Genomic DNA, 26,773 nt, shown 5'->3' on the forward strand with positions numbered 1-26,773 from the left:
GAGACTCACTGTCCGCTCCCAGGCAGGTCCTGTGAAGTGCGTGGCAGAGCCCTGGGGATGCTGTCACAGCTGCTCTTGCCCCAGGCCAGGCCCTGCCTCTTCCTGCTGCTCCCCTCGGTTCCTCAGCCGGGACCTCCTCGGCTCAGGGCAGGATTCCACTTCCTGGGGGGTCTCGGCCAGCACACCCATATCCCCTGCCCGGGTTCCTCACCGGCCACTGTCAGCTGTCTGCACCATGGCTCCCGGAGCCCAGGCATTTTGACCTTCTCTCCAATTTAGCAAATCTTGTTTTGTTTTTCTTTTGTTTCCGTTTTTAGAGTTGAACAGCAGCAGCCCAAATTGCAGAGCGGGATGCATAGGGCTTCTATTATTCTCTCCATTAGTCTTTTTTTTTTTTCCGGTACTTTTTTTAAACTTCTTTTTAAAATTTTTTAAGATTCTTTTTTAAAGGGACGAAAAAGCAAAATAAAAGAGCCCAAACCATAAGGGATACTGACTGACATTCAGGGAGGTTGCTTGGTTCAGGGCTCAGCGTCATAATCTGTATTAATAGCTAAGCTATTGGCAGACCTCTCCTGCTAAGCATTCAATTTGGTGCCTTCAATTCCAGTGAGGTAGCAAGGTGGGTTTTGTTTGCATAGGTAAAGAAACTGGCTTATATGAAGTAAACTTACTTGTGCCAGATCATACAGCTAATATCTGGAATTTTAATATGAAGTCTAACCCCTTTCCGGGTTGGAGAGATAGCATAGTGGGTAAGGTGCTTGCTTTGTACTCCACATATAGCCCCTGGAGTCCTTCCTGGAATGATCCATGAGCACAGAGACAGGAAGAAACCCTGAGCACAGCCAGCAGGTGTGGAGGAACCCACCCCAACCCCCATAAAGTCTAGCACCTCTCTTAATCTCTGACTGTGGTCATCCCTGCACTAACATGAGGCTTCCCTCCAACTCTCAAGGGATACAGCTTTCTAAATTCACAGACAAACCGGTTCCCTCTATAAGCTACAGCCTTTGCAATTCAGTCATCGAAGGCATAAGCTAGTATTCAGATTTCAAGGAGAACACTTGTCCCACTTCCCCCTGCCTTGCTCAGACTTTAGGGACAAGAGGCGCCATGTGCGTTGGGAAGTTCAGGCAGCCATGGAGACTGTTTCACGGCCTCTTCATTCTGTGGCTTTCCTCGAGGAAACAAATCAGATTACAACGATCTCATTTGCAAACGTTCTAAGAACCTTGCGTGCCCTGTTGAAGATTTTATTTTAACTTTAATCAGAATTCAGTTTGAATAATTCAGAGTGTTTGGGGGGCAGAATGTCTGTCTGAAACGTAACATCTTCTCGAGCTATTAGATTGTAGTGACATAGAGGCTGAGGACATGCGAAAGACCGTGTCCCTTGGAAATGCCACATAATAATGTTCCTCTTTAATTTCTTATGGGGTAAACACGTTGAACTCAGACCACCGAAAATATTCAAGTGGAAAAAGGATTCTTTACCAATGACTGAGCACAAGCATTCCATTTGGTGTGGTGGGGGGAGGGGCGCAGGTCATGGGTCATTTTCTTACCATTAGATGTGCCTTGGACTTTAGGATCTGTGCAATGATTTTTCTTCATCTTTGCATTAGCGTCATCATTTCTTCTTTTTTTTAATATTATAATAGTGTATCTTTATTACTAGGACTGAAAATTCAGACCCGTGGCTTGGCTGACTCTTGACACCCCCTTATGTCACTCACTGGTTTTGAATCCTCTGTAGAAGGCAGGTTTGCCATCACCTGACAAATTCTGTCCTTCCCCTTCTGCACCTTTCTTCTCCAAGGTAAGGATGAAAAGTGATTTCCTCATCTCTTCTCTCTGACCTCTTGAACTCTCTCTCCTTTTTTCCTCACTCATTTCTTCACTGACTTAGTTCAGGTCTTCAGCTTGATTGGAATACAGTTTTAAAAATTGTATATGAATGTATATGGGTGGGCTGGACTGATAGCACAGCGGGTAGGGCATGTGCCTTGCACACGGCTGACCCGAATTCAATTCCCAGCATCCCATACGGTCCCCTGAGCACAGCCAGAAGTAATTCCTGAGTGCAGAGCCAGGAGGAACCCCTGAGCATCGCTAGGTGTGACCTAAAAAGTAAAAAAAAAAAAACACAATTATTTTAAAAAATAAATGAATGAATAAAATGTATATGGGGGGGGGTAGAGAGAGATAATACAGAAGGTAAGAAGGTAAGATACTTGCTTTGCAGACTGCCAGTCTAGGTTCTGTCCCCAGAACAGGGTATGGTTTCCTCAGCTACTTCCAGGGCTCCCCTCTGGAACACAGAGCCAGAAACAGCCGTTGAGCACCCCCAAGTGCTCAAAATCCCAACCCCTCCCGATAAAAGATAGACTGTACAGTATGATTTCACATATATTTGACATGCATGTAAGAAAATCTGCCATTGAATTAACATAGCTATTACCCCAGATTTTTACTTTATTTTTTCCTCTGTGAGTAGGCTTTTCTTTATAGATTTCATTCAATAAAGTATTGGGGGGTGGGAGGGCACGGGGAAGTGGTGGGGTGTTTGGGACCATTCTTGCTGGATCATTCCTGGAGGTGCTCAGGGGACCAAGTGGGATCAAAACAGTGTGAGCCACATGTAAAGCAAATGCCTAACTCCTGAACGGTTTCTCTGGCCCCTCAGTACAATTTGCCAACTCTAGTTAGTACCATGTTACCCATCAGATTCTCAGACATTATCATCCAGCCAAAAGTGAATGCTCCTTTTCCAACCTCTCCCTATTCTCATTCTTCAACCCCTGCAATCACTCTCCCACTCTGGGTCTATGAATTTGACTTGTATTTTAGATTCCGCTCATGCCAGGCACGATTTGTCTTTCTCAAACTTAACTGCACTTGGCAGAATGTCCTTCAGGTCCATCCTTATTGTTGCAAATGCCAGGATGTCCTTTACCCCCAAGGTTACATAGTTTTCTTGAACACTTAGATGTGTGTGTCAGCCACCTTGACATGCACACACACACACACACATACACACACACACACGCACGCACACACGCACGCACACACACATTTTTCTTATCCATTCATCTTTCAATGAACACTGATTGTTTCCACAACTTGGCTTACAAATCATGCCGCAGAAGCCTCTTCAAGATGCTGATTTTATTCCCTTTGGATGTGTATCTTGCAGTGAGACTCACCTGCTAGTTTTAGCTTTTTTGAGCCCCATTACACACACACACACACACACACACACACACACACACACACACACACTCTTGACTTCCACAGTGCCTCTGCCAGCTCACATTCCACCAACAGTGCACAAAAACTTCTGTTCCTTCTTCTCCTCATTAGCCCTTGTTGTCTCTTAGATTTTTCTGTCCTTTTGATGGGGAGGGGTCTGAAGAATCTGTAACCTTCCCTGCCTTTTGCCATCTACATGTGTAGGGAGTTCTATGCACTTCTTTGAGCAACAGTTTCTCTCACACTCCTCTCACATGCTTTCTAGACACAGACGCCTGCCGCAGAATTGGTGCTTATTTTTTTTACCCCAAATAAAAATTGTTATGTTAGTGCCATAATTTACAAATATGTACATAGTAGTTTCAGGCCTGTGACACCAGTCCCACCACCAGTGTCAGCTCCAGACAGCCCCCCAACTCTGAAGGTGCTCATGCTGGAGACCTGAAGATCTGCTCCCCAACCCCCCCCGTGGGCACCCCAGGGAGAGGGATATACTTAGCTTTTAAGAACCTGCCATGAGGGCATGCTTCAGCCATTATTTCCAGTCCTTGTGGTCTTCTGCACATCTTTTAATTCTTAAAATATTTTCTTGATTGAGATTCTGTGGTTTACAGAATTTACCACAGAATTGTAATATTGCTGGAGTGATAGCAAAACGGGTAGGGCATTTTCCTTGCACACAGCCAGCCCAGGTTTGATTTCCAGCATCCCATATGGTCCCTCAAGCACCGCCAGGAGTGATTCCTGAGTGCAGAGCCAGGAGTAACCCTGAGCATCGCCAGGTGTGACCCAAAAAGCAAAAAAAAAAAAAATTCTCAGGCATACAATTCTAGTGCCACACCCATCACCAGTGGACCCACCTCCCTACCTCCAGGATCTTAACACCCTTCCCTTTCAAGCCCCTGCCCCACCAACTCAAATGTAAAGTGTGTGAATCAGTCCTCCCATTGTTTTGCCTTTGTACCTTTCTCTGTATTTTTAAGTCCCACATATGAGAGAGATCATTCCACATCTCTCCCTTCCCTTCTGGCTGACTTCCCGAAGCTGGGCTTGGAAAAAGGCCTCCTGCAAGTCTTTCTGAAGATGATGCAAAGGGGGGCATTCAGTGCCTTGGAGTTCTCAGTTGATGGTCATGAATCCCTGACATTCAAATGACAGCTAACATGTGGGAGAGCAGTGAGAGATGTTTCTGACGAAGAAGGTTTCAGAGAAATTTGGGGTTTAGTTGGGGCCTTGGAGAGAAGTGGCCCATGTATTCTACCCTAAGTGTCCAGAAAGACAAGGCAGAATCGGGCTCTGAAAATCAGGCCAGAGCCTCCAGAACCCAGAAACGGACTCCATTCATCGATGGTTGGTGAGAATTCTGTATAATAAAACCGAGTCTCCCAATGATTGAATTAGCCTGACTCTGTATGCATTGCCGGTGTCTGGTGAATGCCATCCACCTTATTTTGACAGATGGAATTCAGAGCTGGGGAAAACGGGACTATTTTTGGCCCGCAAGCTGCATTTTGTTTATCACCATCCTGCTTCCTCCAGACACTTTATCTCCACTACCTCCGTGGAAGGCGTGAGCTGTCGAGCGCCGTGCGCTTTGGGACTTTTCCAGCAGGACCACAGCTTATCAAGCAACATCATCTCTACTTTTTCATTCACTCAAAATAGTACTTCTAGATCCCCCTTCCCTCCTCTCCACACTCTACATTTCATCGATGTTGGCATTGCAACATCAGCATACAAGTGTACAAATGAAGGGCCTCTGTTAGCTGTTCAGGATTGTGGTAAGCAGAGAAGAGGGAAGTCAACCTTCAGTTCTGCATTATCTTGGAATCCTAAATGAGAGCACCCCAGTTGAGTCTTTTAGAACTCATCTGCATGATTACCATGCAGTCACTGTTTGACCCTTACCACTGTTGCGGCTGTTTAAGATAAATAGGCAAGAGGACTTGAGAACTATCCACAAAGGCGCACGGGCTTGCTGTGTTTTTTTTTTTCTCATGTGCTTGCCTCAGCATTATTTTTGTAATTTACTCTTCTCTTTGATTGCTTTTCTCATCAAAGACCGTGGTCACTGCTTGGAATCCTTCTGATTTGTGATTCAAAGATTCGGATGTGGAATAAAGATCTGGATGATGGCTCTCCACCTGCCCTTTGCAGTTTGCTCTTGGTCCAGCTGTATAGGGGACACTCTGTGTTTGAACAAGGGCAAGATCAAGTTCCTTTGCCCTGTTTGCTGCCAGTTCATTGCAGTGAATTGCGTTTTCTTCTTCTATCCCTCTTCTTGAAACCATGGGAGCAATAGGTAGAAGCATAGAGACAAGAGAGTTTATCTAATCCCAAATCTCCATTTTTACAGACAGGCCATGACCCCCAAATGGTGATTTACTGAGATTGCCGGGAACTTCTTACATGTGAATACTTAATATTAAAGTCATTGTGTGTCGGTACTTGTGGATAGGAAAGGTTTACAACCTGCGTCACTGTTTCTTTGAGCTTCTGACAGCACTTCTTCCTTCTCACAGTGGGGGATATACTTATAGCTTAGGACAAATAGGAAAAGGGTTGGGAAGGGAAGGGGCACATCCTATCTGAGCCCAGGCCAAGAAATGACAGGTATGGACACTAGAATTCATGGACAGATGGACAGGGCCCAAGAATCGGTGTCCAGGAGAACAGTGGCATGCTGAAGTTTCACCCCGGTGTGTGCTACATACAATCCTTTGGAGAGGATCAGGCAAAAGAAGAACTCAGTAGCAGTGTAAGGGCCCCGAGTCAGCAGCTCGCCTGGGGATGAGGCCCCAGTTGCTTCAAAGCCCAGTTCTTTCTCTCCCTTTTAGAGATGCCCAAGGCACATGGTCGAGAAGGCAAACCAGTCCTCCTTGCAGTGTATCCGCTGTGCTGGCAGCCAGTCTCTGGAGAAAAGAGTTGAGAAACTCAGTTCAGCTGTCTCTGTGTATGCCTTCATTCTTTGTTAGCCAAGAAGGGACTGTGCCTGGAAGCTGACCCATCAGTGCCATCCCTACAGAACAGAAGGGACTTCCTGACTGAGGATCTGAGACCAGGCAGAGAGACCAAGATTAGAAAACTGTATATATAATGAATCACCTCGAGGTACAGTTACAGACTTATGGACTTCCGTAATTACGTTTCAGTCATACAATGATCATGTACCCATCCCTCCACCAGTGCCCATTCTCCACCACCAATGTTCCCAGTATCCCTCCCGCCATCCCTACCCCATCCCCCACCCTGCCTCTGTGGCAGGCACACTTCGTTTTATTCTCTCTCTCTCCTTTGGGGTGTTATGGTTTGCAATACAGGTAATAAGTGGCCAGCGTGTTTGGTCCATAGTGTACTTTCAGCACACATCTCCCATCCCAAGTGGGCCCTCCAAGCATCATATACTTAGTGGTCCCCTCTCAAGCTTGAGAGATTCTTATCTGGTGACATTATGCAGCAGCACAGCCTCTAATTGATTCAGGGTTCAGAGCCCTGTTTTGAGGAGTTGAAGGATAGAGCAAGGTTGGAAGTGTCTTGGAGCTTCAACCCAAGACTCAGAACTTGATAAGATGTGAGAGGCTTGGAAGTGTGTGTGTGCGTGTGTGTGTGTGTGTGTGTGTGTGTCTATGTGTGTATATGTTGGGGAGGGTAGGTAAATAAGGAGGAAGGAATGGAGACCTGCTGTCCCCATGCACAAAAAAAAAAAAAAAGTTCAGCTCATGGTTGCCAGTTCTGTAGGCTACTGAAATGAGTGTGTCTCCTTGACAAAGGGCAACGATGATGGCTGGGTAATGCTTGTTAATGTTTATACTTAATGATCATATAAAGCGTTTTAGATATGTCCCTTGTGATGAGCTTTAGTTTTATGAGAGGGGGCGGGGGAAAGGCTCAGTACCTCTGCAAATAGGCTTATCATGATCATTTCTTTCTCTGCATATCTTAAAGTTTTTCACATAAGAGAAAGGGTCACACTCATGAGCAATAGAAACTCTGCCTCTGGAAATGAATGGACCGAGGTAACAGGGAAGCCAACTCCATGAGAACACCCCAGAAGGTGTTGTATAGAAACTTGGTGATGTGGCAGGACACTACAGGAGGCTTTGGGTGCAAGAGCTGACCAATGGGCACCTCTGGAAAGGCAGGTGTACATGCCCTAGTTCTGGAGCTAGGCTGGGTATCTGGTATCATAGAAGTTTGCTGTTGTACAAAGTGGACTTGGCACCCAGGGAAAAGAGATGCCAGCAAGGAGTATGACAACCGAGCCTAATTCAGGAAGCATAATACTGAGGAGGGGCTTCTCACCAGAGGCCCCTAGGTTGAAGACAGGGGCTAAGCAGGGATTCACCTGGCAGAACTAAGTGCAGCCTCACACGAGAGGGACTGTGCCCAGCATGTTTGACAGATGGGACATGCATCCGTCATGGCACTTACTGACCCCAGCTGTCATAGTAAAAGAATGAGACCAAGCAGGACCCAGACTTCCTGCCCCAGCAATCATCACAGCATTGGAAGGTTGAACCCCGGGAAGAGGTAGCATTTTGTGGGCTGGGTTCCAGGCATGGTGATGGGTGCATGAAATATACTGTTGCATTTTTTTATAATCCCGCTCAAACGACCTTTGGTTATAATTTTGTGGATGAGGCAAGGCAGGGTCCATGGCTTGCTTGGCAATCCAGAGCTAATGAGTGACAGTGTCTCAATGTCATCTGCACTTGATTATATTACAGAGACAGGAAGAAATCTCATCCCGAGTGATATGATGGCTGTAAGGACTGCTGTTATACTGCACCATCAGCAACACTGCATAATTGTCGCATTGTTTTCAATAATAGTGGCATGATTTAAAAAAAATTTATATAATGGTCACACTCCAGTTTTGTTTTGTTTTTTTTTTTTTTTGCCAAGAAAATGTGGCACAAAATCTTCATTGAGGAGCTGGAGGGATAATATAGATTGCAGTGCTCACCTCGGGGGCTGGAGTGATAGCACAGTGGGTAGGGCGTTTGCCTTGCATGCGGCCGACCTGGGTTCGATTCCCAGCATCCATATGGTCCCCTGAGCACCACCAGGAGTAATTCCAGAGTGTAGAGCCAGGAGTAACCCCTGTGCATTGCCAGCTGTGACCCAAAAAGCAAAAAAAAAAAAAAAGTGCTTACCTTCTACATGGTCGACCCTGGTTCAAATCCAAATGCTCAGCATCACATATGGTACCTCAAAAACTCCTCAGCACAGAGACAGGAATAAATAGCCCATGAGCACCATGACCCAAAATCCCTCAAAAAAAAAAAAAACTGAAAACTAAAAACCATATATCTGCAGTGATTATGTGGTGAAATGCAGTACACTGCTGTTGGTTGCAGAATTCCTGGTTTAAGTACTTTAGTCAAATGAACCCGTGGACAAGGCTAAGCCTGTAGCAAGTTTCCAAGGGTGCGAGCATTTCCCTGTGTGTGATGACTTCAGGATTGCTCTGAGTGACTTGCCAGGTGAGCCTTTGGCCGAGTATGGACTGTGCTTTAATGCCACGCCACCACCACTGTCAGCCTGCTGGTCATGCAGTACACCACGAACAGGTACTTAATTCTTGGCCCAGGACAGAAGGAAACTATTTCCTGTTCAAAAGAACATCAGAAACCTTAAATTGGGGGCTAGAGAGCTATCCCCATGGGCTGAGTGTATGCCTTGGTGACATCCCTTGCACCAACCGGCCCCCCAGAACCTGCTACAAGCAACCATTGAGCACTGAGCTAAGAGTAGAAGCCATACTTGAGCACACCCAACCAATTGTGACACCCCTCCCCCCAAAACAAAAGAGACTTAAATGTAGGGGTATCTCTTGCCTGTCTGGAGCAGAGGAGCCCAACACACAACTTCATTTCTGCCTCGTACTTCCTGTTCCTGAGTCTGCTCCGACATAGCAGATCTGGTCCAGCCTTTCCCTTCCTAGCAGAGGGAGCTTGTCGGACCCCAATGACCCTCTCCCATCCGCCTCCTTTCATCTGACTCTAAACCCCTTGTGGTAAAACCACCTGACAGAAAGGGAGTTCTAGCATACGCACATTCCCATTTTCTGTCATGTAGTCCAGTGCTTATTTCTATGGGGAACAATTAAAGGAGTGGGGGGGGGGGGGGGGTGGCCCATTTAGAAGGTTTAAAAAAAAATAAGTGAATGTCCCTGCTACTGTAGGCAGCCCTGAGGGCAACATTTTAATCTCAAGCAGAGATCTGCTTCTCTGAGTCTTTGATGGAAGCCTGGAGGCAGAAGCTGACCCTGTGAATCGGAAAATCTGGACTCTGTATTTGCCAGGAGGGCCAGATATAAATTACTGGGGCCCACTCCGCTCAGCTCCACTCCGGCATTGCTTGCTTGGATGACAAAGAGGACGTTGGAAAGATTCCCTGTAGGGAAGCAGGCTTTGGGGACTGGATTTGGAGCTTGCCAGTCCCTTTGCCATTCCTCCCAAGTAGCCCTCTGAACTGCCAGAGCGGAATTCCTCATGGCAAGTCATAGGTGGGCTGGCAACCCCGTAACCGGAGGATTTCTGGACATTCCACACAGCTCGGCCCAGCTGGTCCTCATGGCCTCGTTGTACTCAGACGCACTCTGGTAGGCAAGCCCACCAGATTGGCACTGGCCAAACCCACACTGCCCTGTGACAGTGTTCTTTTGGGGGAATGGTTGATGGGGGGGGGGGGGGGCGTGTTGTTGAGACACAACCTGCAGTGCTCAGGGCTTTCTCCTGGCTCTGCATTCAGGGATAACTCCTAGCAGTGCTCGGGATCGTGATATAGTACCAGGGATTGAACCCAGGTCAAGCAGTCACCCTCCCCACTGTACTACCTCTCTGGACCAAAGTTTTGTTTTTTCCTCTGATCTGCTGTGTCTCTGGCCAAAAGCTCCTCTAACTCCTTTTCCATCTAACAAGCTTTCTTGGAGATGGCAGCTCGCACACACGTCTTCTTGGAAACTTTTTTTTTTTCTGACATCAAGAAGCAAAGGGCCTCACTTCCTCTTCCGGGTTCTTTTTGGCTTTAGCTGCTGCCGCCCCTCCTCCCTGGGCTCCGAGTCCCTCTATAACTGGGGGAGAAATGTCTTATCTCTGTTTCCCTGTGCCAGTCCCAATAACTGACATGGATTCATCATCTCCCAAGAACTCTTGATTGAAGTAATTAGCGAAAGGACTAGCAGATACATTGAACCCAGTCGTGCCCAACTTAACAGAGATCATATTTATGGTGGTTACCAACATAGGCCTTAGAAAACCTGGAGTGGGGGAAGAGATACTGCAACCTTGGTTGCCTCTTGGGAAGGAAACCAGGGACGTCGAGGATGGAAGAGATGCAGTGGGGCCCGAGAGAGCATTGTTTCATATACATGCAGGGGTTGGAGAGATAGTTCAGCACTTGCTTTGCACACAGCCAACCCTAGTTTGATCCCCGGCACTACATATGGTTCCCTGGGTACCACTAGGAATGATCCCTGAGCACAGAGCCAGAGCTAAACCCTGAGCATTGCTGGGTGTGGCCCCAAAACCAAGACATAGTGTGTGCAAACTGGTCTCATTTGGGGCACATTTGTGGGCCAGCAGAACAGTGTCATGTCAAACAAGTGCATCATTTCTTTTCTAGACCAGAAAAAATTATATATGGGTGGTGAGGTGCTCAGAGTGCCGGGGGCCTTGTCCCTGGGGTCTGGGTCAACAGGGCCAGTCAGTGGATCAATAAGAGGCAGGAGGATGAGGTGCTGCTCCAATCCTTGGTGACAGAGACTCCCTGGGTCACCTCGGCAGTGCCTCAGGGCTGATCATATTTATGGTGGTTGCCAACAGAGGCCTTAGGAAACCTCTAGGACTGCAGCCAGAAATGCTCGGGACCCATGTGGTGCTGAAGATGGAGCCATGATCAGCCACACGCAAGGCAAGTCTCTTAAGCCCTAAGGCTGGACCATCTCTCCAGCCTCTTTCAGCTGAAAGTTAGGGCCCTGGGAGTTATTGGTCTCTGTTGCCAGAACATCCCATCGGGATTTTTCTTGGATTCCACACTGTGCAGGTACTTAGAAACTAAAGTCCTCTTTCTGGAGAGAGGGAAAATAATGACCAGCGGAGCCAGAGTGATGCCTTTGGCCCTTAAACAGTTTGAAGCTGCACTGGCCAGTCAAGCTTCTGCTTCTCCCTTGTGGCTGCTTTTGCGGTCCTGAGTGTCAACTGCAGAATGATGCTTCAGAAGCAGTCCCTGTGCCCGGGTCGGCCTCGAGGTCTGGGATGGAGCACGTGTAGGGAGGATGGTGCCGCAAGGCACAAGGCATGGCTTAGGAGTGCCCGGAGCTTGCTGCCCTTTGCCCTTTGTCCTTTGCACTCTGGCCATGTACATTCCTGTAAGTGTCAGTCCTAAGCAATGTCTGAGAGTGCCCGTCCCCATTCCTGCCAGCAGCATAAAGGACCTGCTCTCCGTGCATGTGTCTCCGTGACATAAACAAGCCCGGATGACCAATTTAGGGGGCAAAGAACTGCCCCCATTGGATTTTTTTTTTAATTACGAATGAAGTGATAGAATTGGCAAAGTCCCTGTCGCATAATAGGAATTCCGCAAATGTTCGTTTCCTGCCCACTGCCCGCAATAAGTTATTCGTTTATCTAGATAACAGATGTTTGTGCCGGGTGCAGGGCGGCTACCGTGAATTCCTCCTGGTGAATGTGTGTGTGCGGGACGTCAGTCACTCCTGGGGGGGGGGGGGGGGGGGGCAGTAACGTGCCTGGCGCTTGCTGAGCGTTCTCTCGCCGCAGTGCACGTGGTGGTACACGCGACCCAAGGTTAAGGGCGGAAGCATGTGTGCTGGGGGTTCGGCTGGTGGGGTGGGAAGTGCCATCCTGACGCCACCCTGCCCCCCTGTTCCCCCCGGGAAATCCCAGTGCCCCACCCCCATCCCCAGCCTTTCATCCCAGCACTGTTACTACTGTTACTTCAGACGCACATTGCCGGGCAGAGTTTGCCTGGGCGTGGCCCCTATAAAAGAATTAAAAATAAAATGGCTTTCAAAAGCTCCCAGCTCTTGCCGTTTGTCCTGTAAGAATCTTTTGCTCTAGTGTGCCGTGCCTAAAATTTAAGTCATAATCATTACAAGTCGTGTGTGTGTGTGTGTGTGTGTGTGTGTGTGTGTGTGTGGTGTGTGTTTTAATGAAGATGTTTCCCACCTACAAGAACGTTTCTCTGGAAATTCTGTGTTCTCCTGCATAGAAGAGCTCGTGAAAGCCCACAGAGTGGGGGAAGGGAAGGAAGAAGCCCATCTAGTTTCCAAATGAAAGTCTTCGAGTCCCAGAGACTTGACTTCAGAGCTTGGCATCTCAGGGCCGCAGAGGCAGCCCCGACGTACTTCCCAAGAGGCTCCGGGTAGTCCCCTGGCATTTTTCAAGCCTGTTCTTCCAGGCTCGACCCCTCGGGAACACGCCATCACCGCCCCCTGGTTCCTGAGCGGCAGACTGGACTGGTTGAAACCGAGCGGAGGAAGTTAATTATCAAATGTTTTAGTTGGCTCCAACAATGAATAACCAGTTCTGGCCGGACACTCTTACTCCCTCACGGGGCAGCATTAGAAGGTGGAGGGACGCAGCAGGGAGAACAGGGACATGGGGGCAGGGTGGGGGTGGGGGACAGACGGAGGATGGGAAATGACCCATCAGATTCTGCACTGGGGGGATTTATTGGGACAGCCCTAATCTGTTTCCCAGGTTGTTTGAACCAGTTCAAGAGCAGTTAAACAAGGTTATGTAAGTGACATGTGATGCAGCCCAAAATAGTGACTTGCAAACACAGGCTACAGTTGCTGGGCAGTTGTCAACTGCTTTAAAAAAAAAAATCCTCCAGCAGGACAACAAATGGACCTTTAAAATTGCAAAGGGGATTGAGGGGGAAGCCTCATCCTGAAAGGGACTCCAAGGGACTCCTCCCTCTGCAAAGGAAGGAATGTTTTTGCATCAGGGAAATTGTCGGGGTTTGCTGATTGCGGAGCTCTTTGGGGGGGTCTGAAGAGCACCTCATAGAAGTTGAGTTCGCTGCCGAAGGGCAGGGCGGCATCCTGGCGTCTTAACAGAGGGTTCATTGTTGAAAGAAACGCAACTCTCCCATCTGCCTGTGGACTTCGGGCGTATCAAAATCACCTCGCAGTTGGCGGTGCAAAGAGGGATTAAAAAATGAGGCAATTTTACAGGTGACTGTCCCTTTCGGGGACAGCCCCTTCTTGTAGCTCCAAGGTATGAGAAAGAAAATTATGTCCCCCATAAGCAGAGAAATGAGATTTCCAAAGAAAGCAGAGTTCTGCAGTGAACTGTCTCTGTTGGATTTTTTTTTCTAGAAGGAAATAGAACAACAGGAAATGGCTTGTATAGCTTAGTTGCCCTTGGGACACTGGTGCCCACAGCTGGGCTTTCTCGGGGACCTGTCTGTGGGCCCCCTGTCCTGCAGATCTGGGGGTCCCAGAAACAAGATTTCATGCTACAGTTTGGTGGAGGCCCCAGGGAACCCCGTTGCTCTGTGTGTTCTGGCTCTTATCATTGCGATCTAGATCTTGGGGACTCTTAAGTGACCTGTGAAATTGTGCCTTATTTCCCCACCCAGATGGTGGACAAGTTGGAAAATAGAAGGTGGGAAGCAGTTTCTCCCTGCACCCCAATAGTAGGTTTATGCAGGGCTGGTCCAGAGGACCTCTTCCCCCCCCTCCACGGAGGGTGGGAGGTTGGTGCTGAGGCGGGGGCCTAGTTTGTGTCCTGGATTTCCTAATCCCACCCAGTGGGCAGCAGAGAGAGAGGGGGCCCTGGACGGAGGGAAAGGAGGACCCTTACAGCCTCTTTGCAGCTGTTGGGACATTGGTGGGTGTACAACTGCTCCCCATCAAGAAACAGGAAATACTCTCGGGTTCCAGATGCAGTGCCCATTGGGGATATGGGAAAGGAACAGTGGCACCAGTTCACGACCTAGCGCAGCACCTCTCTGGGCATCTGTCCTTAAGGATCCCTGCAGGGGCCAGAGAGAGAAGGCATGAGGGGCTTCCCTAGGTTCATCCCTGCACCTATGTACCACCTATGCTACTCCAAGCACCCATGAGGGATCTCTGAGCCCAGAACCAGGAGTGAGCCCCAGGCCAAGTCAGTCAAGCAAGCAAGCAATCAGCCAGTTAGGAAAAACAAGAGGGAAAAACAAGAACCTTCCAGGCCTTTGTGCAGATTTAGCTCAAGGCAGGTTTCGTGATTAATTTTATCTGAAACTTTGTCATTGGGCCCGGTCAGAGGACAACCCTAGCCCATGGCTCATCACTAGCCATGGCTCCTGAGTATGGCAGGAAGAGAGTTCTAGACTCTTCTTCCCAGACTCTGTCACCAGGGGTGCAAAAGAGGTGGAGAAGGAGCATACGTCTGTGGCATTGCTGAGGTTGAATGAGCAGAACAGAAACAGAATGTCTTCCCCAGACCCGAACTAGCAGGGTGCGTGTGTCCAGAGGGCCAGCCCAAGCCCCCTGTGGGGAGGCAGGGATGGGGCACTGCAAGGTTCTGCATCAGCAGTTTGGGTGATGCAGAGCTGTCAGTTGAGGGCCTGAAATAGAAATGCTAGCTCAGAGCCATCACCTCTGACGTGTTCTGTTTTGCTAGAATTGTCGTTTGTTCTCTTGCTGTTGTTTTGTTTTGTTTGGGGAAGAGCACAGGCTTACTCCTGGCCCTGTACCCAGGGATCACTCCGGGTGGTACTTGGGAGACTGTATGGGGTATTAGGGATCAAACCTGGGTCAGCCACGTGCAAGGCGAGCGCCCTACTACTGTACTATCACTCTGGCCTCAACCTACTATCTTTTTTTTTTTTTACTTCCTTAGAGATAAGGATTTTGGAGTATTTTTGTATTTTTTATTTATTTATTTATTTATTATTTTTTTATTAGTGAAAGACCATGAGGTACACTTGTAGACTTACAGATCACTCCATGGCTTGGAGGCCAGCCGCACATGCTGGGGGAGAAGGTAGCTCAGATAGAGAAGGGAGTACCAAATAAAGGGTGTTGGGAGGATCCTCCCAGGATGAGAGATGCATGCTGAAAGTAGACTATTGATGGAACATGATTGCCACTCAACCTACTATCTTTTATGCTGAGGGTAAAACATCCATCCATGGTTACAAAGTACCTCATGATGCTGATAAACAATAATAACTCAGTGGTAAAAAGCCATCTCCCTGCACTCAGCATGTCCTCTGCGTGCAGGAAGCCTGGGATCTGTCCCAGTACCCAGGGTTCAAGCACTGCCAGAACTGACTTCCCAAGCACTAAGCTGGGAGCAGTTGCTGAACACTGCGAGGTATGCTTCCAGAACAAAAATAAACAAAATAACCTGATGTATGTGTGTGTGTGTGTGTGTGTGTGTTGTGTCTGTGTGTGAGAGAGTCTGTGTGTGTGTGAGTGGTTGGGTGGGTGCAGGTAAAGGTAGGTAAAGGTAAAGGCCCTCCTGTTGTTCATCGATTTGCTCGAGCGGGCCCAGTAACGTCTCCATTGGAGACTTTGTTGTTACTGTGTCTGGCATATCGAATACTCTCGGTAGCTTGCCGGGCTCTCTGAGAGGGGCGGAGGAATCGAACTCGGGTCGGCCATGTTGGCTGCGTGCAAGGCAAACGCCCTACCGCTGTGCTATATGGCTCAAAGTGGGGGAACAGAAGCTTAGATGTGTGCAAGACTCTGCCAACCTCCCAGGCCCCAGGTGGCGCCCAAACACCACTAGGCAGATCCCTGGAGGCTCTAGGCACCGCTAGGCTCCTCTGGGCTCAAGCATTAAACTCACTGGCCTCAATGTTTTGTTGGAGCATTGCCCGCACTTACCCTGTGCTCTCAGAGCACTGTGGAGAGTCTTTCCTTCACTAAAAGTGAGTACAGGGGTCGGCCACCCGCCTTACACGTGACTGCCCCAGTGTTGATACCAGCACTACATCTGGACCCCGAGTTCTACCAGGAGTGATCCCTGAGCACACTAGGAGTAAGCTCTAAACAGCGCCGGATGTAGCCCCCAAACAAACAAGAAACAAAGCCAAGGAAGCAGAATACATAATGGATGGGGGCAGGGGACAGAATTGACCAAGGAGAGTGACGAAGGCCATTGGGCAGTTTGCTGATGGGGTAGTCACTTCCACACCAAGAGCGTAAACATGAACACAGTTGTAACCATGTTGCCTCGATAAGCATATTAATTTTTTTTAAACCCAGTGTGATCTTAGACGCCCTTGATTTCTGCTCTGGTCACTGTGTCAGATGTGGTAATAAGATTTTCATCTCTCTGAGCTCTGCTCACCCCCACCTTAGGCCCCCAACTGTGTCCCCTTGGAGCAATGGACTCGAGTTTGAAGAGTGGATGTTAAGCAGTGATGGGCATAAGAAGTCTGTATCCTAGGGTGTATCCTAGGGCATGCTTCAGGTTATCATGGAGCAGCTCTGGAGACTAGGGGCTCTCCCGGGAAATCAGGGACACTGGTAGAGGCGCCTCGAATCTCTCCCGGATCAAAGTCACCACCACGTGGCGTTGATTTCCACCCAGTGTCCCTTCGCTCTTTTGCCAGTTGTGAGCTCCTTTTGTTAAAAGAGTTTGAGTTCCAGTTTAAAAATCATTTGCTGTAGAATTGGAGAGAGAGAGGTAGATCTGTTTGTCAGAGGAGCACATGGGAAGGGCCAGGCTCCCAGCACTGATCCGTCATCACCGCGTCCCCAGAGCCGGACAAGGGCGAGCGCCAGGCCTGAGCCCCACTGGCTGCCTTCCAGGGGGGTGTGTGCTGCTTCGGGGTAGGAAGTAGAAACGGCTAGGAAGTAGAAACGGCCCTCACTGGTTAGATGGGTTTAGTGAGTGGCCTCGGGCCACACAGATGGCAAGCAAGGCTTCAGCTCTGCAGTTCAGAGTAAACACCGAGAGCAGGATGGAGAGAGAGGAACAGGCTCTCAGACAATCTCTGAGGGGTACCAGGACCAATTGATCAGGGGATTACTAGGGGAGGAGGTGTCCCTGAGGGGTGTGAGGCAGAGGAGACTGGAGTTTGGAGCTGCAGTCACCAGTGATCTTTTTTTTTTAATTGAATCACAGTGAGATGCAGTTACAAGGTTTTCATGTTTGAGTTCATTCATACTATGATCAAACACCCATCCCTCCACCGGTGCACATTCTCCACCACCAATGTCCCCATTATCCCCCCTTTTCCAACACTCCCTCTGCCTCTATGGTTTCCCCATATTCTCTCTCTACTTTTGGGCATTATGATTTGCAATATAGATACTGAGAGGCCATCACGTTTGGTCCTTTATCCACTTTCAGCACACATCTCCCATCCCGAATCATTCCTCCAACCATCATTGACTTAGTGATCCCTTCTCTATGCCAGCTGCCTTCTCCCCCCAGCTCATGAGACAGGCTTCCAACCATGGGGCAATATTCCTGGTCATTTTTAAGAGAAAGATGCTCAGAACCCAGAGGGTGTTCTATCTGTGGGATGGGGACATGCAACTTGTTTTATTTCCCCCGTTGGGGCGGGGGAGGGTAGTGGTTCCCAAGCAGCGTCTAGAGGCCGGCTCCCAGAAGTTCTTGGTCTATAAGCCTTGAGGGTCCATGTGATATCTGTAGATGCGATATCAGGAATCCCACCGGGGGCTGTGCCATGCAAAGGCATGTGCCCTATCCCATGTGCTACCTCTCTGGCCCCATCGTGCTGGATTCATGAAGGTTCTGGCAGTCAGGTGCGACATTCGGTGAACAGAGAGAGGAGAAGGCTCATAGCTCATAGTGGACACTGTGCCGGGACATCAGGCGGCCTCCAGAGTGGGCAGTGAGCTCCCCAGACCCACTGCTCCAACCCTCATGGAACACCTTCACAGGGCCTCATTCCTCAGCTCTGGCATCGGGGCATTAGCTGTGACTCAGCCCATCCCACTTGCCTGCCCAGGTTCAAGTCCTCACCATCAAGCCTTCATCACCCCATCCCAGAACCAATACCTTCCTGCTGTCAAGGCACCAACTCCCATGCTTTACCTTACTCAGATGCCTGCCCCCCTCAGCCTTGCCTCATCTCCTGAACTTCGAGTCTTAAAGATCTAAATATCAATTGGGGGTTTTGCCTTGTTCTATCTTGCTTTGAAAATTTTGGTTGAATGGGGTTAAAATGGGGGTTGGGGTTGACTTCAAGGCATGGCTGCCTGCTCTGCGTGGTCCCTGGATCAGAGCCTCAGCACCCCAGAACCTCAGGTGCACCTCTACCCTAAAGAAAAACAAACCCAAGTCTTGGTTCAATAGAATTCGACCCTGAGGCACACATTTAAATTCCCTTTTGCTCCCCCAACTTCTTTCATCTGCTGGAGTGCAGTTTCCCTTCAGGCTTCTGAGAGAACGGAATTCAAGGGCCGGGGAGATAATACAGTGGGTAGGATACTTTCCTTGCTTGCGACCCACCCAGGTTCAATCCCTTGCTCTACATAAAGTGTCCCCAGCCCTGGCAGGTGTGATCCCTGAGCACAGAGCCAGGAGTAAGTCCTGAGCACTGCTGAAAACAAACCAAAAAAAAAAAAAAGTGGTGGTGATGGGGGGTGGAGGGAACCTTAGTCTCTCATGTTTGCCATCTGCCCCCAAACACTTTTTTGAAGAAGTGTGGCTAAGTCACACCTGCACACAGGTTGTACAATATAAGCAAAAAAAGGACCTTAGAAGCTTCAAGCACCTGGGAGTGGGGTTGCTACAGCAGCAGTGTGGCGAGTATAACACAGTGAAATTGGACTATTGTCAACAAATAGCTCCTACAGTCTCAGCCGGGCATGAAGCCTCAGTGGACTGAGGCTGACGGGAGCATCCCTGGCGAGTCCTCTTGGGTCCTCGTCTCCCTCTCCCATGCCCTGGCCAGCTTCTGAGTCCAGCAAGATGAGACCTGAGAGGAGCATATTTGCCGCGTCTCAAGTGGGCTGTTGCCATCGGGAGCCTTGCCTGCATCCACTGGTAGTCCTCCACCCTCTTTCTGTTAAATTAAGAGTTGTCGGGATTTGTTCTTTGGATTTTCTCTCACTTCATTCGTTTGTTGGTTTCTCTTTAAGACTGAGCAGACCCGCTACCTTGCCTCATCCCCTTGTTGGGTTTTCCCTTGCACCCCAGGTCCAGACAACAGGCCTTGCGTTTCTTGCTTTCTGTGTATCTGATGGACTCTGTTACCCACTCCCGCAGCAGCTGGGAGCTGAGCCTTTCCAACCCTTGGGAGCTCACTCTTGCCTGCTTCTGACTGCAGTCAGATGGGAAGCTGGAGGGAGCCAGAGCCACCAGGCCACCCCCAGCGCCTGCTCTTGCCTTGGTTGGCTTACCGCTTCACCATTTCCTTCCAGCATTAGTGAGCTCTGAAAGCAAGACCTGTCGGACACCCTCGCTGTGTTTCCTCATTGCAACCAGCCCAGATATTAATAAAATTTGGTTCTTGATGTATATGAATGTTTGAAAGGACTGTTTCTGCAGAACTTGACACCTTCATATAATAGAGGAAGGAGTAGTCTGGGGCCACATGCAGTGATGCTTTGGAATTACTCCCAGTTCTGCCGGGTGCCATTCCCCGTGTTTGGAAGACCAGGCCGTGCCAGGGATGAACCCATTGTTACACTCGAAGCCAGTACCTTTACCCTGCTCCTCTGTCTCCAGCCCTTCATTCCTTTTTCCCCCATGATTGGGACATACCAGACAGTGCTCAGGGGATATTCCTGGCTCTGTGCTCAGAGATCTCTCCTAGCAGTGCTCAGGCTACCATATTTGGTACCAGGGATCCAGCTGTGTTGCCACATGTAAGGCAAGTACCTGGACTATCTCTCTGTCCACAGTATCTCTCCGAAAAATAAAACTTAACTTTTTAAAAATATGGAATTGTTCTACAACTGAAAGCTATCTCAGTTATAAATTATGGGGGTGAGGGGGCCGTGATACACTTTCATTGTTGAGTCCAATCTGTGTTTCATTGTGTTTGAATACTGCTGGTCTTCCTGAAACCCTGTGGCTTTATCTTAGCAGCCTCAGCTTTCCCATACCCTCACACAGTGACTCACTAGCAGAGCCATCCCACTGTCTAGAATGAAGCCCTTTTCTCTGAAACACTGCCGTGACCTCAGACAGGTGGTAACTTTCTGGTACTCGCAGATAGATGAGGGACTGAAGGGCCCTGAGCCCCTAGAGATTTTCTTTTTCTTTTTTCTTTTGTTTTGTGAATGAGTAAATTCTTTTTTCTTTTTAATATTTTAAAAATTTCATTAAGGAACTGTGATTTACAATGTTACTGATAGTTGGGGCTGGAGTGATAGCACAGCGGTAGGGCGTTTGCCTTGCACGCAGCCAACATGGCCGACCCGAGTTCGATTTCTCCGCCCCTCTCAGAGAGCCTTGCAAGCTACTGAGAGGATCTTGGCCGCCTGGCAAAGCCTGCAGGCACATTGCAACATTCCAGTAGTTGCATCTTAGGTCCCATGTTTTCAGTGTTGTTGAGGCTGTGTTTTGGATATATGGCTATACCCCTCACCCAGATTGCTGGTATAATCATTGCTGCTGCCTGTTCACCCAATTACTTCTCATTCTCTTCTTTCCCCCATAATTCCTTTCCTTCTCTGTCCTTCTCCTCTCTGAACACTGGGGTCCCAAGTGGTCTAGACACCTCCCCTCCCCCGTTTGCTACATTACATTTCCTCATCCAGGTCTCTTATATTGCAGGTAAGTGAGACCACCCTATGTTTGTCTGTCTCCTGGCTCGCTCAGCATGGTATCTGCCAGTTCCAGCTGCGTTGCAGCAAATTTGAGGTTTTCATTTTTAGAAGAAGTGTTTGGATCCCAGTAGTGCGGTCAGGGCAGTGATCTAACAAGTCCAGCAGAGCCCGGTTGGGTTGTGTGGAGAGAGCAGAGAGAGTCCCAGGGATGGTCCAGCTGTCTTGCTTGGGATTCTCACCTTGTTGATGCTATTCCCACCTTTCATGAGATAAACCCTCCACTGCTTCCTTGAAAATCCTGAGCTCTTGTATTCTTCAGGAAGAGAAGGAATTGGGGGTGAAGGTCCTAGAGAAAAGGAACCGTCACTGGTAGGTGGGTCTTCCTTTGGCCCAGAAGCCTTGTGTGACCATTCTTGAAGCTTTGTGTCTGTATGCCGCAGACCTTCTGGGTATCATACCTGTGTCTTGTTTACCAGGAATCCGTGTGCATTTCATTCTTCCAGCATTTTCTCAGTAACAGTCACATGCCGGGCACACGTTGGTGTCAGTGCCATGCCTTGGCTTTCTCCACGAGCCTAGGGAGGCATTCTCCAGAGTGGCGTGTCTTAGGCTGTGGGTGGGCGTGCAGCATTTGGCTAGAACAGTTTCATTTGAGAGGAATGTTTTGTAAGATTCAAGTCACATTGCCTTTACACTAAGCTTTTCTATCTCCTTATATATCCCCATGTTGTAGAATTGTGGATCCTCACCTCACCCCCTGCCTGCCTTGGTATATTTACAGTGCTTCCTAACAGCTAGAAAGGAAGAACTTTGGCTAAATTTTTAAAAGGAAAAACAATCATATTCTATTTGAGAATTGTGGGAAATTTTCCTATTACCCTTTAATTTATTTATGTGCCAGTGTTTTGTCCAGATTCCTGAATATGCATGCCTTAGAGTGCCCCAACATTAAGTCCATTGTGGGCATTTGAACTTGGAAGAGTGAGCAGTCACTGGATTACCATCTTTATTGAAATAGCCTAGTGACTTTTCTATTAAAGAAAATTACAGGAATCTTCCTAGAGATTTTTTGGAAATCTTAACTATTTATAGAGAGAACCCTTAATTTCACTTCTTGAAATTAATTTGTCAAAATGCTCATGACAGACACAAGTTTTTATGATGCCATTTCTCCTGAGGTTTGCCAGATAGACCCGCTCTGTGCCTTCTCAGGGAGAGAGCTGGTTGTAGTTTGTGGCCTTTAGGTGATTGGGTGGGGTGAGTAGGAGACACCTGAGCTGTGAGGAGTCAACAGTCCTCTCTGGACTAGAACATTCCCAGTTTCCTAAGAGGCTGGGGCTGGAGAGAGTCAGAGGTTAAGGCCTTCACAGGCTCTCCCGGGTTCCAGCCCAGCCAGGAGGAAGCCCTGGTCTTAGGGTTTCATGTGTTCTCGTCAATAGATTTCCCTCTTGCCTCGCTGTCACTGTGTATTATCCTTTTTCCTAATATTTACTATTTCTGAGAATGTGCACTAGATCAAGTTCTGTTCATTCCATGAAAGATGCATCCTGTTTTCATTCAGCGTTTTCTGCCATGTACAAGGCGCTTCTCCACCAAGAGTATGTGATTGTACGGGGCCACAGGGAGCACTTGCCAGTGACCAGAGAAGTGCCCTCCTGCTTTGACGCCACACGCTCAGGGACCCATCTGTGTCCCCACTCCCAAGATCCTGGCCAAGCACCTCTCCAGGCCAGGCCTCGCCCTCAGTCCTGCCGATTGGGACTCTGCTGATACTTACATTCGGGTTGCTCCCAGGCATAGCCAACCTGAGCCTGTTCCAAGCTGACTGGGATAATCCCCCATAAGCCACATATCCTGTCATCTTCATTTTCATCCTCGGAGGCTCTGTGGTACTGAGTCTTCAGCCAGAGAGCGGACCTGCCTCTTTAACTGCCCTGCTTTCTCTGCATGCAAATCTAACCACTTCTCACCACCTCGCCGTTCCAGTCCCCAGCATGGCTCCCAGCATCCCTCCCCTCCACCACAGTGCCAGTCTCCTCCCAGACTCACCCTGCTTCTGTCCTTCCACCCCGTCTCTGAGTTTTCCACACCATGGCTGGAGTGAACCTGTCAAGTGTGAATCACATCAAGTTACTCCTCTGCGCCAAGCCCTGTAGCTTTAGTCGCTCCACATCTCGCTTGGAGTCAGCATCTTAAACAAACTCGCAAATGCCTGAGCCAGCAGCTGGCTAACGCTAGCAGCATTGCTCCAGCCCTTCTTAGCTTCACTCTGCTCTTTCACACCGGGTCCATACATATGCCGAGTATCCCACCCACCCTTGCTGTTCCCTCATTCACTTCTCCTTGGGTGCAGTGCATTTCCTCCCCAGGATAGTCACAGAGTGCCTTCGTTTCCCACAGACCTTACTTCCAGAGCACCACCAGACAGTGCACTCTTTCTCAAAGAGCAACGTCTTCCTGCTCATCCACAGTGATACACACTCCTTCCCCTTATTACTCACTAGTGCCTGATGCGATTCAACATCTGTGCATTTTGCCTAATCGTCTTGTCGCTTGTGTGTTTTCCCTTCAGGATTAATGTCAGTTCACAGAAACGCAGGCTTTTGTCTATATTGTTGACTGCTGTCTCTTCAGGGTTTCTTACCATGCCTGACACGAGGGTGAATTGTTTAGAGAATAAACCACTGAATCATAGAGCTAGGTTGCAGGTGTTACATCTTGCCAGTAGGTGCCACAGGTGCTGTGTGTGTGTGTGTGTGTGTGCAGAGTGAAATAGTTCAGTGATCGTGTGTACAGAGTGGAATAGTTCAGTGTTTCCAGTTCTATAATTTGAAATATTCCTGAAGGCGCATGTGTAAATGGCAGATGCATCTCACCTTAAGCATCTGCATCTCACCTCATGCATCTGCAGTCAGACCTTTAGGTTGGTACAATATGGAATAAAGTTTGGCCCCATCTCCTGAGATGATACCCACAACTCTCAGACTTGCACGCCCTGAATCTCGCTCATGTGAGAATCTGCAGGAATTCATATCATCTCATTCTCTGTAACCACGGGGTTGTGCTGATCTTGTCTGTTTCTTTCTTCCCTGCCCGCCATACTCCCTGCTTCTTCTCTTTTGAAGACATGATTTGAAGGCTGGAGAGTTCATATTCTAATTCAATTTATTAATGCTTCATACTAGTATGATAGTCTTTATTTCAACAACTCTTTAAATTTTATTCAGGACAGCACAACTATTTATGCGCTGGAAGAAATGACTGCATCATTGATAAAATTCGACGGAAGAATTGTCCTGCCTGTAGACTTCAGAAATGCCTTCAAGCTGGGATGAATTTAGGAGGTAAGTTTTTCAGTTTAGTGTAATAAAAATTATTAATAGTTACTATAGCACTGTTAGACTCAGTGACACCCAAAATTTAACATGGAGGTATAATGGAGCAAAGATAGCTAAGTTTTTTTAAAAAAAAGTTCTATTTTTCATGTAAAATATTTTAGCAGAAAAGCATTTCTCTACAGAAGTTAAAAAGAATTAAAGAATTATGGCTTGTGGTTATTTTGTGAAGTTTTCAACCCTGAGTTTGCTAAGCTTTTGCGAACTGGGCGCAGAACCAAAAGCAAAACAAAAATGAATGACTTTTTATAGAAAACTGTAGCTATGTTTTTTTTTTGCCATGTGTATTTAGAAGCAAGATCTGTATATGATAACATCAAACATGTAGGAATATATTCTCACTGTAGGACTAGCTGTAATAAAGAAAGACTTGTGTGGGGGAAAAAAAACTTTTAAATGTTATAGAAGTTTCACCAAAGGAGTAGAGAGATAAAGCTAAGAGTGTACATCGGAATCCAGCAGCTTTGGGCAGGAATGTGAATGGAGTATGCATTAAGTTATGGCGCTGTGTCTCCCCCCCACCCCACCGCCGGGAGGGAAAGGGTGTCTGTCTCTTCCACCTTTCCCCCACCACCCTCCTTGCAGCATGGCGGCCGCCACCTCAGAGCTTATTGGACAGCCAGGTATGAGCCGGAGGTGACAGGGCAACTGCAGCCTCATGGGATGGGGGGTGGAAACCACACGTCCTTCTTGCCCAGTCGAAACCACAAGTTGCACCCCACAAGCAGCCCTCCGGCACAGCCATGGCCCCAGAGGCACACAAACCAATCTCGGAACTGTGCAGCTTTTGGCAGAAATCCCTCCAGACTTAATTAGTAAAATATCAGAAATCCAAAATCATGTGGCCGCAATAGCAGCTGCACGACATCATATGGTCTTCATAACCAGCAATAAAAAACAAATTATTTCACAATGCCTTTTCAGCAGGTTTTATTTTGGGGGAAAATTCCAAATATTAATGGGGCATCTTTTTTCAAAATAATGAATGTAATCAAAGTAGAGAGTTAAGTGGAAATCATCTTCCTCCCTCAGGCATGGGGAGGGGTGGAATGAGGGGTATATTGGGGTTCTTGGTCGTGGAAAATGTGCACTAGTGAAGGGATGGGTGTTTGATCATTGTATGACTGAGACTTAAACCTAAAAGCTTTGTTACTATTCTCACGGTGATTCAATAAATAATTTTTTAAAAAAAGACAAGAGTGTACAACAGTCCATAGATGGGAAGAGTCAACATCTTTCTAGGTATCAGTTTTCACCAAACTAATTGGTAACTATAAACAGTCCTAATAGAAATTCCAATTACTGATTCTAAGTTTCCAAAGAACAACCAGAAAAATCTTGGAAAAGGTAAATAAGAGCCTGGACTAACTCTATCAGGTTAAACCTTTAATATAGCTAAAGAGATTTTTTGTTTTCTTATGTATTTGCAGTTGTGAATAGAAGAGATATGTATAGGTAGCTTTCCTATCAACAGAAAGTCAAGAAATAAATTCAAGTAATATAAGAATTTTATATAATGAAATTTGGCATTTAAAATCAGTGAAAGAAAGAAGAGATTATTCAACAGAAATTATTCTGACAACTGGAAAACCATCTGAAAAACAAGAAAGTTGAATCCAGACTGTTAGCATATAACAAAACTAATTCTGATCTTTCAAAGATTTTAATTTGGAAATACAGTCACAGAAGTACTGAGATAAAACAAGGATTTTTTTAAATATTCTCCAAGCAGAGAAGACCTTTCTAAATATAAAATCCAGAAGCTCTGAAAGAATTTTAACTCTAAGCTATTATAAATTAAATATTATCGTAAAGGCAAAAACTAAGAAACTGGGGAGAAATACTTGCAATTTATAGGAAAAGGGTTTATTTCTCACCTTGATAGAGAGCTCCTATAATCCCACAAGAAATTAAAGCCAACTCATTACAAAAAGGGGAATAAACAGAGCAAGAGTATGGACAGAACACCCATAGATTTAATCCAATTTGTTCTTGGTACACAGGATTCTCAATATAATCATAGCAAGAAAAATTAAAATTAAAATGAAATACCTTTTTTGCGGATAGCAAAGATAAAGCGTTTTTATGACATGTTGTTTGATGAATATAGGAATAAAGTAAAACTCAGTGGTGATCTCATGAATTTTAGGTGGAAGTATGAGTTGATACAACCCCTATGGAGAGCAATTTAGCTATTTCAATAAAATGGTAAAAGCACACATCCTCTGACTCAACAGTTCCACTTTTAGGAATTTGTCCTAAGTACACTTATGAAGCATAAGAAATGAAATACAGCTAGGATCTTCATTTCAGTATTGTTAAAAATTGGAACTACTCATCTGTTTGGGATTGATTAAATACATCGCAGGCATTATAAAATAATGGAGTCACTCTATGGGCGGAT

General features: G+C 47.4%; 1 protein-coding gene across 1 annotated transcript in view; it reads left to right on the top strand.

The window, feature by feature from the left end:
• Positions 1–26,773, top strand: part of NR3C2 (nuclear receptor subfamily 3 group C member 2) — a 329,385-nt gene that overhangs the window by 212,317 nt on the left and 90,295 nt on the right. Inside the window, exon 4 of the mRNA XM_056118997.1 lies at positions 24,202–24,318. Within this exon, the coding sequence (XP_055974972.1) occupies positions 24,202–24,318 (117 nt within the window). The remainder of the gene's footprint in view (positions 1–24,201; positions 24,319–26,773) is intronic.

The sequence above is a fragment of the Sorex fumeus genome, unplaced genomic scaffold (genome assembly GCF_029834395.1).
Source record: "Sorex fumeus unplaced genomic scaffold, SorFum_2.1 ptg000039l, whole genome shotgun sequence".
In the NCBI taxonomy this organism is placed as follows: Eukaryota; Metazoa; Chordata; class Mammalia; order Eulipotyphla; family Soricidae; genus Sorex; species Sorex fumeus.